Source organism: Pongo abelii, chromosome X (assembly GCF_028885655.2).
Source record: "Pongo abelii isolate AG06213 chromosome X, NHGRI_mPonAbe1-v2.0_pri, whole genome shotgun sequence".
Lineage (NCBI taxonomy): Eukaryota > Metazoa > Chordata > Mammalia > Primates > Hominidae > Pongo > Pongo abelii.
In genome coordinates, this window is record NC_072008.2 from 38908055 (window position 1) to 38931948 (window position 23894).

Consider the following 23894-nt stretch of genomic DNA (forward strand, 5'->3'; position numbering starts at 1 on the left):
GATTGATGCAGGGTTCTAGTTTAGACATGCTATAGGGATTTCCTTTGGACTGATCAGTGGGATTTGGCAAATCGCATTACAGCTAATTCCAGAAACTATGCAGATTCTTCTGTTGTTTTATATTGAATAAAATATTAAGACAGCACATCAATAGGGATTCAAAAATATTTGGAATATTTTGTTTTTGTGGAAATTTCTGCAATAATAGTCAAAGGGAATCACTGTGTTCCTGAAAACATTGTGCAGGATGTCCATAAAATATACTGTGTACACACATGCCATCAAAGAGGGCAGCTGTCATTCTTCATGGAGTTATACCCAGCTTGGTGTCAGGCAGCAGCTGGGGGAAGGCTCTCAGACCTGTCGTATGATGTGCTTTGTAAACTGCTTTTTAAAAAAGAAGTTCTTTATTGTTGGCTTGACTTCTAATTAACACAATAAATGCATATGGGATTGTGCAAGGGGCACATTTATTGGGGGAAAAAAACAAAATGTCTTTATGATGATTTTAGTTAACACTCTCTGACATTTCTCGTTGCTCAGGGAATCCTACAGCAAGTACCGTCTTATTCACATGGAAACTTGAGTCTTCAAATTTGGCCACATTGCTCTGTGCTGATTCTCACCTCTCTTGGCAATAGCTTCACACTCTCCTCTCCCTCTTTCAGATCACTGGGGTGATCCTGCTGGCTGTTGGAGTCTGGGGCAAACTTACTCTGGGCACCTATATCTCCCTTATTGCCGAGAACTCCACAAATGCTCCCTATGTGCTCATCGGAACTGGCACCACTATTGTTGTCTTTGGCCTGTTTGGATGCTTTGCTACATGTCGTGGTAGCCCATGGATGCTGAAACTGGTGAGTATGTCACAACATAATACTGATTTCTCAACTATATTTTTGTAAAAATATAAATTACATGGAGGTGAAGTGGTTCGTCTTGAGGTCACAGACAAGACCTTAACAATTTCAGTCCAGACTCTTTCCTAATCCATCCTTTAATCCCCTAGAGGTAAAAACAACCCCAAACACAGCCTGGCACACTAAATCTAGTCCCAGTCCCTCCGGGTAGATGATGACAAAGCAGTGGCCAGTGATTGCAGTAGTCCATTTGTATCCTCATGACAAGATGCCCTATTTCTTTCCTTTTTTTTTTTTTTTTTTTTTTTTCCTTTTGAGACGGAATCTCGCTCTGTTGCCCAGGCTGGAGTTCAGTGGTGCAATCTCTGCTCACTGCAAGCTCTGCCCCCTGGGTTCATGCCATTCTCCTGCCTCAGCCTCCCAAGTAGCTGGGACTACAGGCGCCCGCCACCACACCCGGCTAATTTTTTTGTATTTTTAGTAGAGACGGGGTTTCACCATGTTGGCCAGGATGTTCTTGATCTCCTGACCTCGTGATCTGCCTGCCTCGGCCTCCCAAAGTGCTGGGATTACAGGCTTGAGCCATCGCACCCAGCCTCGTCCTGTTTCAGTTTTGAACTATGTCTTAGAAGTCTCCTTAAGCATGTGATATGCAGCTTTGGTGGGCAAGGCAGCATCCTGAACATAAGCAGACTTTCACCTCCAAGTTCCTATTGGAGAAATACTTTCCACCTCCTTGAGCCTGGCCATGCATGGATGCTTGTGTGTGGTCTTCTCTGAACCTGTACTCCCTGTCTCAGTGCTATGAGAGTTCCGCTAAGCCAGAGCCTGCCACCCAGAGGACTTAAGCAGTGTCAAGTGTTGGCTACCAAGACCAGTGCAGGGTGCATACTCTCATGGGACAGATAAAGCAGTGATGCTTCCCAGATGATAAGGGAAGACTATTGAAAGGCTATTACTGTGATTTTTAACTTTTAGGTACAGCAGTTAACTAATTCTCTACTCACTGTTCATGTTCTTCACTGATGGGGATTAATGGTAAAGGATTTTATAGATAAAAATTAGCAAGGACCTCTCATCAAAATAAAATTTTGTTTAAAAATATTTATTTCAGGCATCTTACTCCATGAAGGGAGAAGCAAAGATTCCATCAGGGCCATGTTGCCTGTCCCTGTGTAGCCCTAGGTTGTAGTAACATTTAGTACCATCTAGTGATATATGTGGGTGTAAGAGTGGTTCATTCCAAAGGAACCATCTTCCCAACTGGCACTGGGCAGTCAGTCTCTGTTGTCAACCTCATAGAAGTGGTGCTTGACTTTGCCACTTTCTATCCTGCAGACCATACAGGAGGCTGATGCCTCAGCCACCACTGATTCTTCAGGTTGATGGGCAAGCCATAATGAGGCCCATCCTGAGGCACTTCTGCTGCTGTCACCTGGCACTCTGTTCTAACACCCTGAGTCTACCTTCTAGTACTTCTCATAAACACTAGGGTTTATTTTGGTCTAGTGCCGTGGTCCTCAACTCCAGATACATGATTAAATCACCTGGGAAGCCATTTGCAAAAACCTTTGCCAGCATCCCACCGCTAGCTGGTTGAAGTAGACTCCTCAGTGGTGGTGAGGCCCTGGCGTCTTATTTTCTAAAAAGCTCTCCAGAGGATTCAATCTTGTAGCCAGTATTGAGAACCTTTTGTTTAGCACAATGAGTAGCAAGGGGAGAATTAACTTCAAAAGCAGAGAAAAGAAAAAATTCTAAAAAACCATCCATTCAAACCAGAAGGGAAGTGATGTGGTGTTGAGACCTGACTGATTCCAACTAACTGTGTAAAGTCTTTAGTGGCAAGGATGTAACCTCCTTGGACCTTTGTCTCCAATTGTAACAAAATAGAATTGGACTAAATCACCAGAGTTTCTCCCGGCCCAAATACTATGACTGGAGAGGAGTGGGAGAGGTGATATTTTTATGTTCTAATTCTAAATTTGCTTGTGGGGCAGAAGTATCCCATAGCTGAGTATAATGTCATAAAATAGGATATGTGTATAAACAATGGGATAGTTAGTTCTGGCCTCTTCTGGAGGTGGCTTCATACCACACTACCATTTTCTTCTCCTAACACAAGTTCGCTGGCAGGTGAGCATTTTGGGAAGTAGAGAAGTTTTTTGGTTTGGGGCTTAATTTGGGTCTTTAAAAATATCTTTTAGATCAAATTTTAGATTCTACATATGTGTAAGATCAGGCAGTTATTAGTCTTTTCTTTCCCTGACTTATTTCACTTAATCCTCTAGATTCATTCACGTTGTCGCAAGTGACAGGATTTCATTCTTGTTTATGGCCAAATAGTATTCCATTGTGTATAGACACATTGTGTCCAGTGTGTATGGACACTTAGGTTGGCTATTGTCAATAGTGCTGCAATATGCATGGGGGCACAGCTATCTCCTCAACATACTGATTTCATTTCCTTTGGGTATATACCCCACAGTAGGATTGCTGGATCATATGGTAGTTATACTTTTAATTTTTCGAGGAACCTCTACTCTGTTATCCATAGTGGTTGTACTAATTTGCATTCCAATCAGCAGTGTATAAGAGTTCCCCCTTTTCCACATCCTCATCAGCATTTATTATTTTTTTGTCTAGAGACAGGGGAGGAGGGAGGAGCAGAGGTTGGCCAATGGGTGCAAAGTCACAGCTAGATAGGAGGAATTATCTGGTGTTTTATTGCATAGTAGGGTGACTATAGTTAATGTATTATATATTTAGCAATAGCTAGAAGAGAGGATTTAGAATGTTCCCACCACAAAGAAATATTTTAGGTAATGGATATGCTAACTACTCTGATTTGATCATTACACAGAGTATGCATGTATCAAAACATCATACTGTACCCCATAAATATGTACAATTATTATATGTTATTTAAAAACAAAATTTTTAAAACATGATTTAGTCCTTTTATGTGATAGAGGCTATACTGGGTGTGCATGACATTTTGTTTTCCTCCTCACTACCACCATGCAGCGTAGGTTATATTTTCATGTAATGTGATAGGAACCTGGGGGTTTAGATAACCCACCCAAATTCACACAGCTAATGTATGGAAGGCTGGGATTTGAAGCCTTGTATGTTTCCTTCCAAAGCTAGGACTATTTCAACTCCAATGTTTACATTTGGGAAAAAAGCTCTAACCCCTACCGACCTGTATTTAGTACAAGCTTTTCCCAATAGGCTTTTGGCAAACGCCTTCTGTAGGTAAAACGGCCACTCTCTGAAAGCTCCTAGAGGCAGGAAACTTGCCAGACACAGAAAACTGCTGATTCGGCTGATGAGAGCGGAAGTCACTTGATTAACTATCAATCTAGAATTTTGCAGTCCTTATATAACCTCATTAATTGCAAAACAACTGAAAATAACTATGTCTACTTTATGGAAGCCCAGAGAGGCTGCCTCTTTTCTAAGACGTAGTTCATAACGAGATAGGATTCAAACCTAGGAGGACTTCTGACTACAGAGATAAATGCCCTTTCTTCCACCTGCCTGCTAACAGTTATTTTCCCACCCAACTTTCTGGAAGAGTCTAGGCTTATCCCATCAGCAAAATGGGAGAGTCTCACATCAAATTCTGCTTTGAATTGCATTTTGTATGAAGTTAGGAAAGAAGTCATGTACATGGGGCATTCTCATAACTACATGTTTAGTATTTGAGTGGCTGTGCTTTCTAGAGAATTTTGTTAATATTTAGAAAGAAATTGATATTTTAAGCCAACATTTCCTTTTTCGATATATGTGCCACTAGATGAGAAAAAAAATTTATGACTCAGCATACATATGTTTACTTTATGAGACGTGTGTATACTTTACAGGTAAGTAATGTGGCCACATGCAATCTATCCAAATTCCACAGCATCGTTTAGGGCCATTGCAAATGTTCAAAACCATTATATTTCATTTTGAGATAAGAAGCAGATTGTAAGACATGTGCCTTGTAGGTAAGGAATCAATTCTTGTTTTTATCTGCCTTTCAAAGTTATCCTTAATGTTTCGTAAATACCATGTACTACCCTTGAATTTAGACGTGCTTGCATGTGCATGCAGATGCAAAAAACTTGAGAAGTATCAGCAGCATGAGATGAAAAGCACTGAAGACATTAGATGCTTGCAAATGTCAGTAGTAGTATAGCGTATTTACTTTTTGAAAGGCTGTAAACTACATGCAGCATCCCGAACAAGAAAGACAGGCAACTCCACAGGAAAGCTGCAGTGGCTACTGTGTCCGGTGATGACCACCAATTTGAAGAGGAACATCATCTTGCACACGTTTGGCTTCTTGGGCCCAGATGGGAGGGATGCAATTCCAAATGAAGCAGTTTTGTAACTGTTTCATCTCAGATGTGGTTGAGACTACTGGAGGCATTTGCCCAGGCAGCAGGTTCTCATCCTGGCCGTGTTCACACACATGATGGGCTAGCGTTAGAGAAAAGACATTGGGCTGGTTCTTATTTCTTCTGAAAGCAGCACCAATGCCAGTGAGTGGAAGTTAGAAGTAGGCAGACATGTGGCCAAAGGGAAAGGAAGTCTTTCCAACAATTGGAACAGTTTCAAAATGGAATGGGCCGCAGGGAATTGGCTTGCAGACCGTCGTGAGGAAGGTGGTAAAAAGGACCCCCAGACAGGGCAGAATGTGTCCTGTGACCTTCAGAGCAGTTTGTTTTTTTTCTAGCTCAAAGATTCTAGTGTAACAAATAGTGGATACCTTAGTTGTGAAAGTTCCTTCCAGATTTCTCCAGGTGAGCCAAGCTGATAGGCACAATGCCAGTCTCTCAATGAATTCTCCCCAGCCTGTGTACTCCAAAATGCATAGGCATATTAAACACACATTCCTAGATTGAGGCTTCTCTAAATTTACATTTAGAGAAGAATGTTTTATATTTTTTTCTAAACTTTGTCTAGGGAGTGTGAGGACTTGTCTAATTCCCGCTGATTGAAAGTAACCTACCCTGAAGAAGCCCTCTTCTTAATCCTGATGTATCTGACTTTGTCTTTGTGTGCTTAATTTTCAGTATGCCATGTTTCTGTCCCTGGTGTTCCTGGCTGAGCTCGTAGCTGGCATTTCAGGGTTTGTGTTTCGTCATGAGGTGAGTATATACAAAATGCAGAACTCAGTTAAGGGGTGTTTGGGAGGAGGATTCTTGAAACCTCTTGAAATATGTAAAGGGTGCATATAGGCTAGCTGGTTTCCTCAGTGGTGGTGTTGTTTTCCAAAGATCATGTCATATGACCTGAAATCTTCATGAAATTCTAAATGTGGGAATTCCACCAAGCTTGAAACCTTCATTGTTGATCTTCACTGTTTCTCTGTGTAGCCATTGCATAAAATGATTCTCTCCCCTGTTATAAAGCAGTGACCTTCAATATGGATTACATACTCCTTAAAAATAGCTGCTTCAGGCTGGGCATGGTGGCTCATATCTGCAATACCAGAGCTTTGCAAGGCCTGGGGCAGGAGGATCTCTTGAGGCCAGAAGTTCAAGAGCAGCCTGGGCAACATAGTGAGAACCCCATCTCTAAAAAATAAAAAAATAAATTAGCTGGGTGAGGTGGCTTGCATCTATAGTCCCAGCTACTTAGGAGGCTGAGGAGGGAGGATCACTTGAGCTTGGGAGGTCAAGGCTGCAGTAAGCTAATATCACACCGTTGTACTCCAGCCTGGGCAAGAGAATGAGATCCTGTCTCTATTTTTTGTTTTTAAAAATAGCTGCTTCAGTAAGGCACAAGTGTATATCTGTATAACAAGATTTCTAAGACTATAAAGGCAAGCCAAACTAATTGTCTTGCTGCCTCAAAATTTTATCATTGACTCCACAAATAATAGTAAAGCCAGAAGTAGATACACATGTGTTAAAAAGAAAAAGAAAAAACAAGATACAGGTGGAAAACAGAGAGAGTGTTACTGTGGGTCTCGAAAGTCTGGCATCATCTGTTCCCAGGCTCTTTTTTTTTTTTTAATTTTTTTAAAAAGTTTTTCATTAACCCGTCTTGCTGCACACTTAAAGATCCCACTATTGTGCTTGGCCAAGTTCAGTTCCCCCTGAGCTTGCCTGTATGCTCTCTGCTCCCCTACTACCTTGTTTTTCCCCTTTACCAAAGACAGTATCCCAGATGCCAAAGCTGACTTCCAGAACCCAGTTTGTATGGGTGCTGCATTTGGAATTAGAACCCCATTCATAGTCTCTAGTGAAGTGAGACCTGATGAAGTTTCGGCCTCAACAGCCCTAATAAGTGCCCCTCGTGCATGTATGAACACCAGGAGCAGCCTGGCTTGTTCCTACCTGAGCCTCTTGTTTGTTGCTGGGAGTGCGCTCTGTGGAGGGGTTTTTCTCTTAATGGTGCTTGCTGCCTAGGGCCTGGAAATCCTCATGTACCTAATCTCTTTTGCCTGAAACCCTGAGGGCTGTTGTGGGAGGAAGGTACAATGCTACTCTGACCACCAGCGCTGGTCTTGAGTCTGGCTAGTCAAACTCACATGATGACAATAGGTCTCAGTGCCATTTAACAAAAGCAGAAAGATATAACAAAGGAAGCACAGCTTGCCTGCTAGGCAGTAGTGGGCTTGTTTCTCCACCATGAGTCCTCAAAATAGTCTAGTGCCTACTCTGTGTATAGTCCCCCATCCTAAGAGACAGCTTAAGTGTAGCAAAATGAGATGACACAGCTGGGTGTGGTAGCCACCTTAGCTTAGAAGCTGCATGTAACTGGTGTCTCTATCTCTTGTAGTTGTCCCATGGACATCGTTTACAGCATTTTAGCAAAGAATATGCCTAGTTAGGAGAGTCACCATACTTAGCCCTAAGCTTCCCACCAAGTAGTTATTGTCATTTGCTGTCCTCCCAATCTGGAGGCATTTTACCAATTGGGGGTCAGTTTTATCACAAACTCAGTGGCCTGGTAACACATTCGACATTCCACCTTCATCAGGTTTCCAGGGAAACAGAGCTTGAAAGTTATCCCATAGTCAAATATGGTAACAGAAAAGGTTTTGTTAACCCTTTTTTTTTTTTTTTTTTTTTTTTTGAGACAGAGCCTTGCTCTGTTGCCAAGGCTGGAGCGCTGTGGCACAATCTGTGCTCACTGCAACCTCTGCCTCCTGGGTTCAAGCGATTCTCCTGACTCAGCTACCCAAGTAACTGGGATTACTGGCGCCTGCCACCGTGCCTGACAAATTTTTTTTTTTTTTGTATTTTTAGTAGAGACGGGGTTTTGCCATCTTGGCCAGGCTGGTCTTGAACTCCTGACCTCAAGTTATCTGCCCATGTCGGCCTCCCAAATTGCTGGGATTACAGGCGTGAGCCACTGCACCCAGCCGACATTTTTAAGTTCTTGTCCTTTTTCCTCTTTTTTTTTTTTAATTTGCCTCAATAAAGACAGGTAAGTGAAAGTTGATTTTGCCTCACTCCTATGGTAAAACGGGGATCAGTTTTTGACCAAAACATCAGTCATCCTGTCCACCCAAGTGGTTTGTCTTTTATGAGCCTCCTGTGTAAGGGCAGAGAAAGTTACAGAAAGATGGGCATTAATCAATTCAAAGAAAATAAGTAGAAAGCTCATGCCTGAGGTTTGGCAGCTCACCATCACAGCCCTTTCAGAAATGGACAGGCCCCTCCAGTAGGTCATTCAGCAGGTCAAGCTTTCTCTGGATTGAGGCTGAGGGGAACAATTTTTTAAATTCCGAAGCTTAAAAACCCTCTGGTGAATTTTCTGAGCTTTTCCATCTCAGAAAATGGGGCATTGCCTCCCTGGCCTACATTTATACAGAGATTTTCAGAAAAGGCTCTGTTAGGGTAGAAGTTGGTAAGACTGGGAGTCAGTTTGGGCTGTGGTGGACTGCAATTACATCCCTCCTTGTCTTCCATAGATCAAGGACACCTTCCTGAGGACTTACACGGACGCTATGCAGACTTACGATGGCAAGGATGATAGGAGCCAGGCAGTGGACCATGTGCAGCGCAGCGTAAGTTTCAGAGGAGATGGGGGTGTGAACTAACTATGAGGTCTAGGCTTAGACTTATGGGCTGCCTGTAGGTTGGCCCAGTAGTTGCTATTCGTTCCCATTCTTCAACTCTTAGTCCAGTTCCATTGCCAAGAGTTGACACCCAGTCCTTGTCCAGGCTCCAGTATTCAGGTAATTAGTGTCAAGGAGGACCACTCCCTTGAGTGTGTCTTGTATCAGTAAGGGTTGCAAGTATGCCAAGGACAGCTCATTTGCTCTTCAGATATGAACCCTTGGGAAGGAGTTAGGCAGTGAGTGTATGACAACCTTGCTTAGAGTTGGCTCCCGGAGGCTGGCTTTCTGGAATCGATGTCTTCAGGCTGGGTGGAGAGCTCAGGTGAGCTGCATTCACTGGCTGGGGCAGTGGAGTGGGCATAGAGTGGACCTAGAAGAAACTGAGGATCTGTTAGGTATGTGAAGGGGGTAAGCTGCCTGATGCTTTGCGGAGGATATGGGGGAAACAGAAGAGAGATTTCCTGTCTGGGTGGCAAGTGCTGGCACTCAAGCGTAACTGCCCATCAGGAATCACTAAGGAGGCTTTTGCTTTGGTTTTTCTTGGTTTTGTTTACTTCAGAAGCAGTCTTTTTTCTAATTTATTTTGATAAAAGTTCCAACATATACAGAAAAGTCTCAGGAATACTACAAGGAACTGTATACTCAGATTTACCAATTAATTATATTTTTGCCCCATTTGCTTTAATATTCTCTATATTGGGGTTGGCAAACTTCTTCTGTAAAGGATCAAATAGTAAATATTTTAGGCTTTGAGGGCCATACACTCTGTCACAACTACTCATCTCTGCCACTGTAGCACAAAAGCAGCCACAGACAGTATGTGAACACATAGTTGTGGCTGTGTCCCAGTAAAACTTTATTTACAAAAACAGGTAGCTCCTGGGCTATAGATTACCAACTTTGGCTCTCCCTTTCTGTATGTGCATCTTTTTTTCTAAGAACTATTTATTTACTTATTAGTAGATATCCCAGTGGAGGGTTTTTGAAACCATATTTGCCTCAATTCACCAATCAGTAGTCCTGATTTAGTGGATGAATACGTCTATATCAATAGGTGATTGTGAGTTGGACACAGACGCACTGCTTTGCTTTGTGGAGGTGATAAGAAAGCCAATGTGATATATAATCTAGGACTTCCTTCTTGGAGATCAAACAAGCATCAATATGGGTATAATTGTTCTTGGAGCTTCCATTCATCTTGACTCACCAAAGCTGCACATGTTGTCTTAGGGCTTTGGCCTGTGTTTCTCTTGTAAAAGTTACAAGGCAGTGATTGAGGAGACCACATTTGATCTGCCATTTTTTGATTCTTTTCCTTTCCCTGTTAATAGCTGAGCTGCTGTGGCGTGCAGAACTACACCAACTGGAGCACCAGCCCCTACTTCCTGGAGCATGGCATCCCCCCCAGCTGCTGCATGAACGAAACTGATTGTAATCCCCAGGATCTACACAATCTGACTGTGGCCGCCACCAAAGTTAACCAGAAGGTACCTGCTTTCTCCCGGCCCAGATGGGACCAGTGGTGAATGTTTGGGAGGGCTTTTTTGTTTCTGTGAAATTATGACAAATAGATTTGAAATAGTAGTCAAGGGAAAGAGAATCTTACTTTGCGGTTCCTTGATTGCCTGGGAGAGGCACTTGAGGCTGCTCACTTCTAAAAGAGAAAGCTGTGACTCAGATCAGCCTTGTCTTTCTCTCCCACAGCAAGGATCTACCAGGCATAGTTAGGAAGGTTTAGAAAGCAGTTCCTGTTAACCCTGATGCTTATGTCAGACAGCGAGTGTTGGCTTTCTTCTTTTGGGGTGTCCATCTTCTGCTTAATATACCATCTAAACATGAAATTGTTTGCAGCTGGCTGTCAGTCTTTGGCAGCAAGAGGGGAGTAGACTTGACAGACAGCATCTGCTTCTGCTAGGAGGGTGGCCTTTATTTTAGGGAGTTTACTGCCATAGGAAAAGAAATCAGTAACTCCGATTCAACTCACTGTCAACCTCCCAACTCCCAAAGAAATTAGAGAGGGGAAAAAAGAGGACTAAACGAAATATAAAAGTTAGTACATAGTGAAAATGAGGGAAATGAAGTTTTAGTAGTCAGAGAAGAGGAAAATCAATTCTGCATTCCACTTTACAGAGAATACGATGAAGACATGATATAATTGCATGTGAAGATTATCTACATTCTTAAATGTTTAGAGACATACCATATATAAAATATATTTTGGTAAACAAAAGGGAGGAAAAAACCTACTATTGTGTTTACTTCCTGTTATTCAGTCAAGGGGTAAATCTTTTCTTGCTAAGGTAAAATTCTGTTCGTATGATACCTTCAAAATTCTATGTGATCTGGACCAGCTACTGAATAATTCAGAGAAAAAAGATAGTTCAGTAAGATTCAGTACTGACAGCTTCTTGTCTAAGTTAAAAGGACATCTGTTTCTATTTGAATTTTCTTATGAACCCAAACATTGAGGCTTCCTTCATCTCTTATTAGTTAATAAGGTAACTTCTGGCTTCTTCATGGACATCCCCACTGAGTACCCATATGTGTCATTATGCTTCTATTTTATGAAGTGCTAAGCATACCTGGCATGTGGTAGACACTCCAATTTATGGAAGGCAAGAAGTGCTCTATGGCAGTGAGATATTTGATATAACAGAGCTTCAGAAGGTTGTTCATGAAAGCAGTACCCAAGTCTTTTTTTTCCCCCATTCAAGCTTCCTCTTCTTTTGTGAAAATTGAGGATCCAGAAGTCAGGAGCACAGAGTCTAGTGTCAGGCTCCAGTAGAAATTCTGACTGAGCCACTTGTTGGTTATGTGATCTCGGTCAAGTTACTTAACTTTGTCAGTCTTGCTTTTCTTGTCTGTAAAATGGGGATAATAATAGTACATGCTCCTTGTGCTTGATTTGAAGATTTAATGAGATAAAGTGTCAGAAGCATAGTGCCTGGCACAGATTATGACACAGATGTGATACATGTTAACTGTAATACAAATGATGATGGTGAAATTTGTCTTCTATATTGCATGGAGTCTTTTATTAAAAATGATGCAGCAGTTTCTTATAGGGAGGATCTTTTGTTAGTATGTAAAAACAAGTTTGGAGACGTATCTTATAGTGCATCTATAATCCTTACAATTATTTTCAGAAAGAGAGATGGGGTCACATTTTTTCATTTCATTGATAAACCTACATATTGACCTCACTTTCCACCTTCCCACTATAATCCAACTTTATATTTTCCTGGCCACCGCAAATACTTAGAAGATCTGCTTAACTTCTCTCTTACTTACCTTATAGCCTCCAACCTGGCTCCCTCAGAGGAGAAAAAGTGAATGAAAACTAAAATTTGTCTACCAAGTTTCCTTAGACATTCTTATTTAATGCCCACCTGAACTTATGAGACAAATTACTTTTCCTGACTCAATGTCAGACACCTAATCTATACAAGGTAGAAGATTGGAATGGGGTAATAGTAGATGCTCATAAATGTTACCCCTCCTCCCAGTGACTCCTTCCCCTAGGAAGCTTAACTACTGCCACATTCTAGTTATATGGAATCCTATGATTTAGAACAAGTGGATCATCCCTGTAGATCCTGTGGTGTCTTGGACCCTGTACTTACTCTGATAGCACAGAAAGGTGATTCTTGGCTCTTACCAGGAAGCTTGAGAAACCTGTCTTGTACAGATAACTGGGAGAGAACAGGAGGAAAGTATGAACAGTTAAATAGGATATTTATTGTTTGGATTTGGGGACAGGTTTTATTTTGATTTTACTAGCAGGATGATGAAATGTCTGCACGTTCAGTTGGCTAATAGCGTTGGCTGAAATCCTACTTCATAGGAATTCTTTGACAGTTCATAAGGGCAAGAGGAACATAGTTACTCTGCTTGGCAGCTACAGAGATACCTCTTCCCATAACCTGTCTGGAACTAGCTTTCTACTTCTAGTAGTTAAAGTCGGTCACTTGCAGATGTTTTCCATTGGTGACTATTGATTTAGACATGCTGAGAGGGCGAGCAAATGAACTGTTCTGAGTGTTTCCTAGGATACTTAGCAGGTCTGTGTAGATTTATCTCACACCTGACAACCGACTTTCATATTAGGAAATTGAGAGAGATTGTTGTGAGTAAATAAGATCATAGTTTGGGGGAAAATTTAAGGTTGAATGCAAACATGGCCTGTGGTTGTAGTATTAAATCAGCTCTTGCAGTATGCGGATCTGTGCTGAGACATGGAAAATGAACTTTGGGGTTCATGCAGTAAATAACAGAAAAATCCAGAGATGGAAAACATTTATTTTGACATTGGTCTCTTATTGTTTAAAAACAAAAAAAACTAAGTCACTTATATCTTCTCATTTTAATTAATCCTATTACTGATATAATTCATTAACTTGCTTTCTTATTTGGAGTAAAAAATAATGAGAAAACATTTCTTATAGAAGAGTGCTTCTCACCTTTTAATGGGCATGTGAAGCGTCTGGAGATCTGGTTAAAATTCATTAAAAATATGTCAAAAGAAATAACCCATGGATTTGGCACATTCTGATTCAGTAGGTCTGGGGTGGAGCCTCCAATTCTGCATTTCTAACAAGCTCCTAGGTGAAGAAATACTGCTCATTCAAGATCCATACATTGAGGAGCAAGGTTTAGAGAGAACTATTTCGGCTCAGTTGTACTAATGCCAGGCAGCTATTTCCTTTTTCTGGTTTCTTCTACTGGTTGGAGTGGCCTTACCAAAAATAATGTGACCAAGTCTAAAATCTTCTAGAATGGAGTAGAAATCGTACTTTAGAAAATATATTCAGCTTAAGTGTAGAATTGAAGTGCCCAGAAAAAAATCTATGCCAAACTATTTTGCAGAATAAGAAAATATCTCATTTTGCTTCTCTCTGGGTTGTATTATCAGGATTGTGTTTCCAAATTTTGAGCTTACATAACACTGGTGCTGATCTGGACCTCATTCTTTAGCCCCATCATCACTGCAGGGAGAAGATATAGTAATGATGGCCAGCCTGGCAAACTGCTGTCTTAGCTGCTACCTTTTGGGAAAGTGTTAGAATATCCACATCTCTTCTCATTTTGTCTTCTTTCTAACCCAAATTCTTCTGTCTTCTACTACCTTCTGAAAAATAGTGTGAGGCTGGGCACGGTGGCTCATGCCTGTAATCCCAGCACTTTGGGAAGCCGAAGTGGGCGGATCACCTGAGGTTAGGAGTTTTGAGACCAACCTGGCCAACATGGTGAAACCCCATCTATACTAAAAATACAAAAATTAGCCAGGCATGGTGGCACACACCTGTAATCCCAACTACTCGGGAGGCTGAGGCAGGAGAATCGCTTGATCCCTGGAGGCAGAGGTTGCAGTGAGCTGAGATCATGCCACTGTACTACAGCCTGGGTGACAGAGTAAGACTGTCTCAAAACAAAACAAAACAAAACAAAAAAAAAAAGAAAAGAAAAGAAAAAATGAAAAAAAATTGTGTGCTATATAGTCTCACTAGTAAAAGTGAAATCAGTAAGTTTCTACTATGGGGAATCAAATTTCAAAACTCCCCATGAGTGATAATGTATTTCCCTTCCCACTCCTACCCTGGCCTTCAAATTTGCATCAGATAACTAAGGAGTATAGTTTGTCAATTGCATTGAAAACATGTGTCACACAAAGGGAACAACACACACTGAGGCCTATAGGAGGGTAGAGGGTGGGAGGAGGAAGAAGATCAGGAAAAACAACTATGGGTACTAGCCTTAATACTTGGGTGACAAAGTTATCTGTACAACAAACCCCCACAACACAAGTTTACCTACATAACAAACTTGCACATGTACCCCTGAACTTAAATAACAAAAGAAAACATGTCTCAAAGCACTACTGGTAAGTTAATGCACCATTTTTTTTCCCTGCACGCAGACTACAAATGTATATAGATACCACTTAATAGAAGACACAGCATTGGCAGAATATTTTACAAGCTATAAGAAATGTTAAATTGTTAAATTGGAACTTAAAAAGGGGAAACATGGTTGGGTTTTTTTTGTTGTTCTTCAAATGTTATTAAAACTTAGTGTGCCATTCTTGATAAAGAACCAGCTTTAATCTGTTTATTAAATTAATGTCTTTATTTTTCACAGACTTTATACATTTTAGTTGAAGCCCTTTTCCAGAAAACTGGAAAAAGACCATGTCTTCCTAGCTGAATAAGTCAGTTCAGGTCTCTAGGTTGATTTGGCCAGTTTCAAATAAATGTACTTACAAATTCTCTCTCTCTCTCTCTCTCTCTCTCTCTCTCTCTCTCTCTGGAAAAGATGACCCTAGAACATAGGTTTTCCCTATTTAAAAAATCCTAATGGTCTCATTAGGAAGAACCCTAAAACTCCATAAAGTTGGCAGATATTCAAACACTTCCCTCTAGCCAGATGATTTTGGTTTGTTTATTCAAGATTTCGTCATTCATTGTCAAAATGCTAGTAACTATGTTTATGATCCTGAGATTTCCTGTTCAAGGATGCGGAATGTCTTTTCAAGTCTACTTCTTTGTCTCTATAGTGTTTGCTTCATAGATCTTACAGATTTCTTGCTAAATTTAATCCTACTACAGAAACATTTGTCAATGAAATTGTGTCTGGGATTGGCTTTAAATGGGATGGGAGTTGGGGAGGTTCCAATGAAGCAAGATTGACCAAATGTTAATTTGTGATGTTAGGGGAAGGGTCATGTGTCTCTGTATTTTTGTGTATGTTTGAAACCTTTTCTTATTGTTTTAAGTTTGAAAAGAATGCTAATAAATCTCTAGAGTGAGTTGCAATTGTATTTGCTGAATTAAGGTTGACGTTAATGTTGGGAGTGTTTCGAGTACACATAGCCCAGCTTGGCCTGAGTGAAAACATGTCTCCAAGACAGTGTCTTTCTCTTTCCAGGGTTGTTATGATCTGGTAACTAGTTTCATGGAGACTAACATGGGAATCATCGCTGGAGTGGCGTTTGGAATCGCATTCTCCCAGGTAGCCTACATAATTGTGCAGAACCTGGTCTAACCTTTCCTCTGCCTTCCTCCCTGGCCTCCAGATTCTCTGCCTGCCTTCCTGTGCTTTGCGAAAAGCTGATAGATGAGGTCAAAGCTCCTTGCTCATTAGTCCTCAGGTGATCTGTTTATTGATTTTTCTTTTTCAACTCAAATGAAGTTTTGTCATCAAGGGAATATCAACTACAGTTAAACTAATGACTAGCTCCAGAAAAACAACTGGCTACTTCTGTAGGTCAAATGGAGGTTAACTGAATAACGTGCTGGCATAATTGGACCATAAACAATTCAAAACATCAAATGGGTGATCTGGATTTGGGGGAAGCTTTTTTCCTGATTGACCTGACCCTTTTTTGCTCTCTCTTAGTTCCTATGTATTACGGATAAGATCTCTCCCTTTAAAGAAAGCCTAAATTTAGCAAACTTCAACTTGTGATCATTATTTTAATCTCTAAGTTTGGCTATTCGTAACAGGTTTGACTATTCTTATGCGGTTTCTTAAGAGGAAATCAAATTTTGTGTATTAAATTTTATATCCCTTTATCTGTACCTACCCTCAAAAAAACAATGGGAGAAGTACTATGCCAATTAAGTAAACCACACACACTGGAGGATAGAATAAGATTAAGCTAAATCTAAAATGTAGCCCACGTCCACCAGGCAGGGCATGGTCCCACGGGCTTCTGATCTCTCAGACAAATGATACATCCTTGCTGTAATGTTGCTTTGGGTAGAAGAATCAACATGTATAGTTAACAAGCAAGAGCAAACTTTGTTTATGTTTAACTCAGACTTTGTTCAGACCAACAGATCGTTTTTCAAACAAAGCTCGATTAATGTTGTCTGAGTAATGTCTCCACAGCTCTCATTTTTTTTATTTTTTTATTTCTTTTTATTTAGGACCTGGTGTCTACAACAAACCACAACTCTAATTTCTACATAGGCTATCTCAGATTCTAATTACTTTTTCCCTACCCATCTGTATCTCTGGCCCTCCTGCTTAGCAATGCAGATGCACCTTAATTTTATTCCAGTTTGTTCCTAAAACTTCCTAATTGAAATGTGGAATATACAGAAAGGTGCATAAATTATGTTTACAGCTTAGTAAGTTACCACAAAATGAACATAGCTGTGTAACCCTCGCTAAGATTAAGGAATAGAACTTTAGCCTGATGGTTTTTTACTAGACAGCCTTAGAGAAGTAGAAGAGCTTTTCTTCCTAAGCAGTTACAAAACCTGTGAGACATTTTATCTCACAAGAGCATGTGGGCTCAGCCAACACAAGTGTGTTTCTTGTTGCAATTTCAAAACTATCATTTACCATGCTTTGTTATTTTTTGTTTTTGTTTTGCAGCTCATGAAGTGAATTAAACCCTAAACACTCCAACACATAGACAAACCAGAGTGGGGTCACAAACAATGCAAATTAACTCAGTCTCCAGAGACATTTCAAAAGTAATTCCTACTCCGAAATTTCTTCTAGTTGCTATAATATTTCAATAATAATACTCAGCAACATCACTCTAATGACTGAGGGACATTTTAGAGGATCCCCAAACCCTGGTGACTGATGCAAATGTGCAAGATGCACTTGACAGCCTTGAACATCCTGTTTACTTAACACATGTATGTGTAGCATCATATTGTTAACATCAAAAGGGCAGTCTTGTGTTTGGCATTTGAGGAGACCTGTCCCATTGGAGGAAAAAAAATATTGCTGAAGTCTCCCCTAACAGCTATCCTAGAACCATAAAGGGACATTATGCTGATACTGTACATTAGGAGAAGAGAGCCTCAAAGAACCTGGAATCTCATGAATGAAACACCTTATCATCCAAGAATATTCCCATGTGGCCATGAGCATGAGTGTGTGTGTGGTATTAGGAGGATCCTATTTTCATTAATGAGATGAATCAAATCAAATGGATCCTTCTCCAAGTAATGAACCTGATTAATACCTCTCTTCCACTCTTCTCTCACACATCCCAATGAAGAAATGTATGATTAGACAAATAATTATCTGGCCTGATTAATCTCTCTGTGCTACCTTAAAGAAATCTGTGATTTGTGAATTGTTGAATATGCACTGTGACCCTCTAGGCCAGTAAGAGAGGGGCTTTGGCCTTAAGGAACCCCAACTCTGAAACTCTCTGCAGTGAGTTTAGATCTCATCAAGGTACCACATAGTTGTTGGGGTGATAAAACACAAAGCCCAGTGGCATCATACCACGGTGCCCGTACTGCTCACCCGTGTGGCCAGGCAGGTCCAGCAGGGCAGAGACTTGAGACCTGCTCCCAGGTTCAGGCAGGGAGAGGAATGGCTATGGCTGGCATTTGCCAGCCAGATGCACCAGGAACTGCAGCTATTTATGGTGCCATCAGCCTCAGGGGTCCTGAAAGCTGAAGTTGGCTTCCAGATGTCCATAGATCCAGGGCATCCCTGGGACAATGGTGGCCACTTACCAGATGCCTGTTCACAAAGAACCAGCCCTACTGATTCTGGTCAGTGACCTGGAAGCAGACCTTTGGCTACATGTGTTCAGAAATTTTAGAGCCAATGTCATAGTAAAATTTAGCAAATGTTGGCTGATATTGATGAACCAGTTGTGTTGGCCTATGCCTTAGCCTTCCTATAATAAAGAAGGCTCTACTAAGTAGAGGCCACAGAGAGGACAAAGTGGGTAGGAAAGAACAGAGCTCGCTCGCTCTCTCCCTCCCTCCCACTTTTGCTCTCCTGCCCTCGACCTTTTTCTTGCCCTTTGCTTTGCTTGCTCTTGTGACCTCCATGCTATCATCTTTTGGAAGAAACTGGCCATGCACATCTATTGTCTCAAAGATTAAAGGTGGTATAAAGTATTAGGAAAACTAAGCTGGGTCTAGCCTTTTAATAGACTGGGCAAGAACTTTGTCCCCTGTTAGCTAACTTAGCTAATTGAAAGCTCTTGAGTGCTGTTTTTGAACAGCAGCAGGGTTGTGTCAAGCATTAAACACTTCTCTCTACAAACTTCTCTTACCTTTGCCCTCTCAAGGTAAACCTCATTTGTCTGGACTTGATGGGCACGGTCTGCTGCCCTATAAATTTATAGCAGAAGGTTGAGTGTGTTTAGTAGGGTACCTCTTCGCTGCATCTTTGGCAACTGCTCTTTCACTCGGGGGCTTGTGGGGAGAGTGAGAGATGGAGCATGCACGCACATCACCCCTGTCCTATCCCCACCCCCAAAATGGCCTGGAAGACAAGAGCCATGGGATGTCTGGGCATGGACATGTTTATTGTTCAATTTGTGACATTGTGTATATGTACATATGCATGTGTGTCTGTGGTGGGGTGGTGGGGTGTCCTCTGGGCTTCTGTATTTAGTACTTCTGTGTCTAAAGTAAATAGACCCAGGGCTTTGCTAGACTTGGAACCTGTTAGGCTGCATTAATTCCCCATATCATGTAATATTATAGTCCTGAGTAAAGACAGTAGAGCTGTTTTCCAGAAGGGGAGGGTTGAGTGACTTGCTTGAAGTTGGGCAGCTACTATAGATCCAGGATTATAATTCTGACCTCTTCACCTGGCTTGCTGTATTAACTTTTAAGGCCAGAGATCACCCTTGTTCCTGCCTCTGATAGCACCTGAAGGGAATTCATTTTGTGCTTTTATAACAAAAAGACTTCAGTCTGTGAAATTCAAAAGGAAAAGGTACTCAGAAAACACAGACTCTATTACTACCCATCCATTTTCTAACCCTCACCCTCCTGTCTGGCCTCCTCCAGGGTCTAAATGCTGCTAAGGTGATTCATTATGTGCTGGTCATTCTTTTCTTTTGGGGGGCCCTTTAGAAGACCTGTTTACCTTTTCTATGTAGAGGGCAGGACAGAGCTGGGGCAATTCTTAGATAGGACAAGAGGGTACAACTTTAAGCTCTGAGAATTACCTGTGTAGCTTGGGGTGTATTCTTTAACCTCTCATAACCCTCAGTTTTCTTATCTGGAAAACTGAGATTGTAATATTGCACAGGTTGTGGTACATATTCAGTACAGGCTGGGTACAGTGGCTCATGCCTGTAATCCCAGCACTTTGGGAGGCTGAGGCAGGCAGATCACTTGAGCCCAGGAGTTCAAGACCAGCCTGGTCAACATGGCAAAACCCCATCTCTACTAAAAATACAAAAATTAGCTGAATGTGGTGGCGCGCAACTGTAATCCCAGCTACTCAGGAGGCTGAGGCAGGAGAATCACTTCAACCTGGGAGGTGGAGGTTTTAGTGAGCCGAGATTGCACCACTGCACTCCAGCCTGGATATTCAATATAGTCAGCCCTCCGTATCTGCAGGTTCTGTATCCATGGATTCAACCAACTATGGATTGAAAATAACAATACAACAAAAAACTAATGCAAATAAAAGCAATATAATATAGCAACTATTTACACAGCATTTACATTGTATTAGGTATTATGAGTAATCTTGAGATGACTTAAAGTATAAAGGAGGATGTGCATAGGTTATATGCAAATATTACACCATTTTGTATCAAGGACTTGAGCATCCTAGGATTTTGCTATCCTTGGGAAGTCCTGGAACCAATCTCCACCAGATACTAAGGAATGACTGTAATCTGTTCTACCTGAATGTGTTATGTACCTCTGACACTTATTTGATTTTTGACATTATCAAGTGTGTTCTGGTGTTTGTTGGTTCTGGAAAATGGAAGTTCTAATAAAAAAAGACAAGCTATGAGGTTCAAGGTCATTACACTCATATTTTAGTATCTCGTTTGGCAGAATATTCTAAAGGTTACAGCCATGGTATCTTCAGCCACTTGGCAGTAAGTGCATGAGACTATGTATTTTATGGCACCAAATGATGTTGGCCAGAGCCTTGGTAGGAGATAGGATGAGTCCAATAAGATGATGATGCTTCCTTACCTGAAAGCGGTTATAGTTTGCATATTTCACAGCACAATTTTAATTTGAAAAAGGAAGATAAGAAATGAGAACTGAAACCTGCATGGATAGGTTAAGAGCCAGAAGAATGGAGTTCAGGTGTTGCCCTGACCAACAGTGGGACCTGAAGTGGAATCAGGTGTTTCACCTATAAGATAAGGGTGACTAGGTGGACTGGATGAGCAGTTCCCTGCCCTGGAAGACTTGTTAAAACACCAGTTACTGGGCCCCACCCCCCAGCATATCTGATTCAGCAGGTCTGGGGCGAGATCTGAGAATGTGCATTTCTAAAAAGGTCCCAGGCGATCGTGATGCTCTTGGTCCTGGGGTCACACTTCTAGTGAAACAGGTTATTCCCACCTCTGATCCAGTAAAACATTCCCAGTTATCTAAGGAGGAGGGACTACATTGGCCAAGAGAAAGCAGCCTGTAGACTCAAGTGCACAACTGGGCTCCTCTCTAAAGAATGCTGATCCTCCAGATTCATGAATGGAAATTTTCTAATGAACAGAACAAGATGTGCTTAAGGGTGTCTTGAGAGTATCACAATCATCTTTATTAGATTCACTTGTGCCACAGTTTAGCTCAAGGCACAAAGACAAGTGGAGGACTAGAATCTTCTGAGGAGGTGGAGATACTACATCACTGGTTGTCCTGAGGCCCCTAAAAAAACTGGGAGGTGGGCCCTGGGTGTAGATGAGCCCACTTAGGCCTAAGATATCTACATGGCCGAGAGACGGAATATAAAGCCCCACTTTCCCCTAGCCCCTCCTACCTTTTCATAAGCCGTGGCTTTCTTACCTCACTGGTGAATGTGCCTGGTCAAGAATAGTGTCTCTATTTTTGCCTCAAGGAAAGAACTATTATTTTGTCAGCTGGGTATGGCTGAGATATCATAGTATGCTGAGAAATCTTCCAAATGCGTGTGCTATAGATTTGAATTAAATTTTAGCCTTCTAGTTAATATATCACTAAATTCTGTGTTCCTTAATTTTTTTATTACTCTCATAACATGAACAAATTTTAATACTCCTGAAGTGTCAAAAGTTGTTCTTAAATGGCCAGAGTGAGCTACAGCTGGAACATGATGGCCAGTTTGAGAACTTCCAGTTGGCTCTGCAGTTAGACTCCCAACAGCTGAGATCCCATGGTTGAAATCTGGTTTTATCTTTTGCTCTAGTGCCCTTTCCCCATTTACATACAGAAACACTTGGTTGTTAAAAAATTATATCTAGGGATACACATATATCAAAAATCACATACCCCATAAATATATAAAATTATTAATTAAAAATTAAAAGGGTGTGGCTTGGTGACTTGAGATTCTCGTTTTCGTTTTTCTCCCTGGCAACAGTTAATTGGCATGCTGCTGGCCTGCTGTCTGTCCCGGTTCATCACGGCCAATCAGTATGAGATGGTGTAAGGAGAAGGTAGGTGACAGTGGGAGTATTTAATTTTGAGGAGTCCCCTTTGGGACACTTACTACCCTTCAAATGTGCAGGAGTACTCCCTGGCCATTGAGCTACCTGATCTTGGGGGCACTTGTCCATGTTCAGAAATCTCATTTCCGTGGTTCTGGGAAGGAGGTATAATTGGTTCTTTTGTGGAAAATGTGGAAATGCTTTTTTCAGCTTGTTATCTTTCAAGTCCTTATCACTGGTGAATCACTCACATGTTCTCATTTCTCTCTTAGTCTTTCAAGACCGACGGAATAAGAGACCTGTTTTAAAAAGGAAATGCAGCAATCTTTGAAAGACTTCCAAAGAATGTTAGAGCACAGTACATAATACACCTGCCCTGCTCCCTCTATCCCTTACCCCAACGTGCAACTGACACTCCCACCCAGTCTCTGCTCCACCTTTCAGCCCACGTCACGTGTAGTGTCCATTTTGTGAAGCGCTGTTGTGCCACAGAGTGTAGCCAGGTCCCCCTGCAGCTAGTCCTAGTGAACCTCACCCCGAGGCCCTGCATGGGCCAGCCCCTCCATCTGTACTTGGTCCAACTGCAACTCATCATCGGTGACTGGTTATCACACCATCGCTGGCCCCTTTGGGCCCTGCATGTAGTGTGGGAGGCTCCTGTTAGCTCCTCACTGTGGTAAATGCCACACACCTTTAAGTAGATAAGCAGACGATAGTTATCTGTTCTTTTGACTTAATCTCATTTGGTTTGATTTTCCCTCTACTAAGGCTTTCCTACCTTCTTCAGGCTGCCTAAGACATGTAAAGAAACACATTGATAATTGTCCATGAGGAGAAAAAAAGCATGTGTCATGCATGAAGGAAACTGAGCTTGAGGTGGCCTCCTTGCTTGTTACATACCTGGGTATGTGTAGGCAGTTTAGTGCATCTTTGCCTCTCAGTTGAAATCTGTATAACCCTGTAACAAAGCTGTGTTGTTGCTTCTTGTGAAGGCCATGATATTTTGGTTTTCCCCAATTAATTGCTATTGTGTTATTTTACTACTTCTCTCTGTATTTTTTTCTTGCATTGACATTATAGACATTGAGGACCTCATCCAAACAATTTAAAAATGAGTGTGAAGGGGGAACAAGTCAAAATATTTTTAAAAGATCTTCAAAAATAATGCCTCTGTCTAGCATGCCAACAAGAATGCATTGATATTGTGAACATTTGTGATATATGTATTAATAAATAGAGCAATTACAAGCAGCTGTGTTCTGGTTCTGTTCTTTGGTTCTTATGAAAGTTTTAAAACACATTTCTATTCCATCTTGCTCTTCAGGACATTGCAGGCAGGTGGACCATCTCACACACTGACACACCTCTCCATGTGTGCTCCCACCCCACCAAAATAGCATCAGCAGCAGAGAAGCTAAAGGGTTAGATTTTTTAAATTATTATTATGGACAATTCAGAAACTTTGACCATTTATCATGAACAGAATACGTTGTTGTCTGCGGAAATAGAGCCTTCATATCATTTCAGGCCTCTGTAAATCCTTGGGCCTGAAATCTGTGAAATAAATACAAAGATTTCAGCTGAGTTTTTC

The 23894-nt window shown here is 41.3% G+C and overlaps 1 protein-coding gene across 1 annotated transcript in view; it reads left to right on the plus strand.

Moving 5' to 3' along the window:
• The window catches only part of TSPAN7 (tetraspanin 7), a 126469-nt gene extending 102918 nt beyond the window's left edge, over positions 1-23551 (plus strand). The window contains exons 2-8 of the mRNA XM_009234722.3: positions 669-857; positions 5924-5998; positions 8776-8871; positions 10257-10412; positions 15850-15933; positions 22237-22312; positions 22576-23551. Of these exons, the coding sequence (XP_009232997.2) occupies positions 669-857; positions 5924-5998; positions 8776-8871; positions 10257-10412; positions 15850-15933; positions 22237-22305 (669 nt within the window). The 3' untranslated portion in view covers positions 22306-22312; positions 22576-23551. The remainder of the gene's footprint in view (positions 1-668; positions 858-5923; positions 5999-8775; positions 8872-10256; positions 10413-15849; positions 15934-22236; positions 22313-22575) is intronic.
• Positions 23552-23894: the final 343 nt, after the last annotated feature.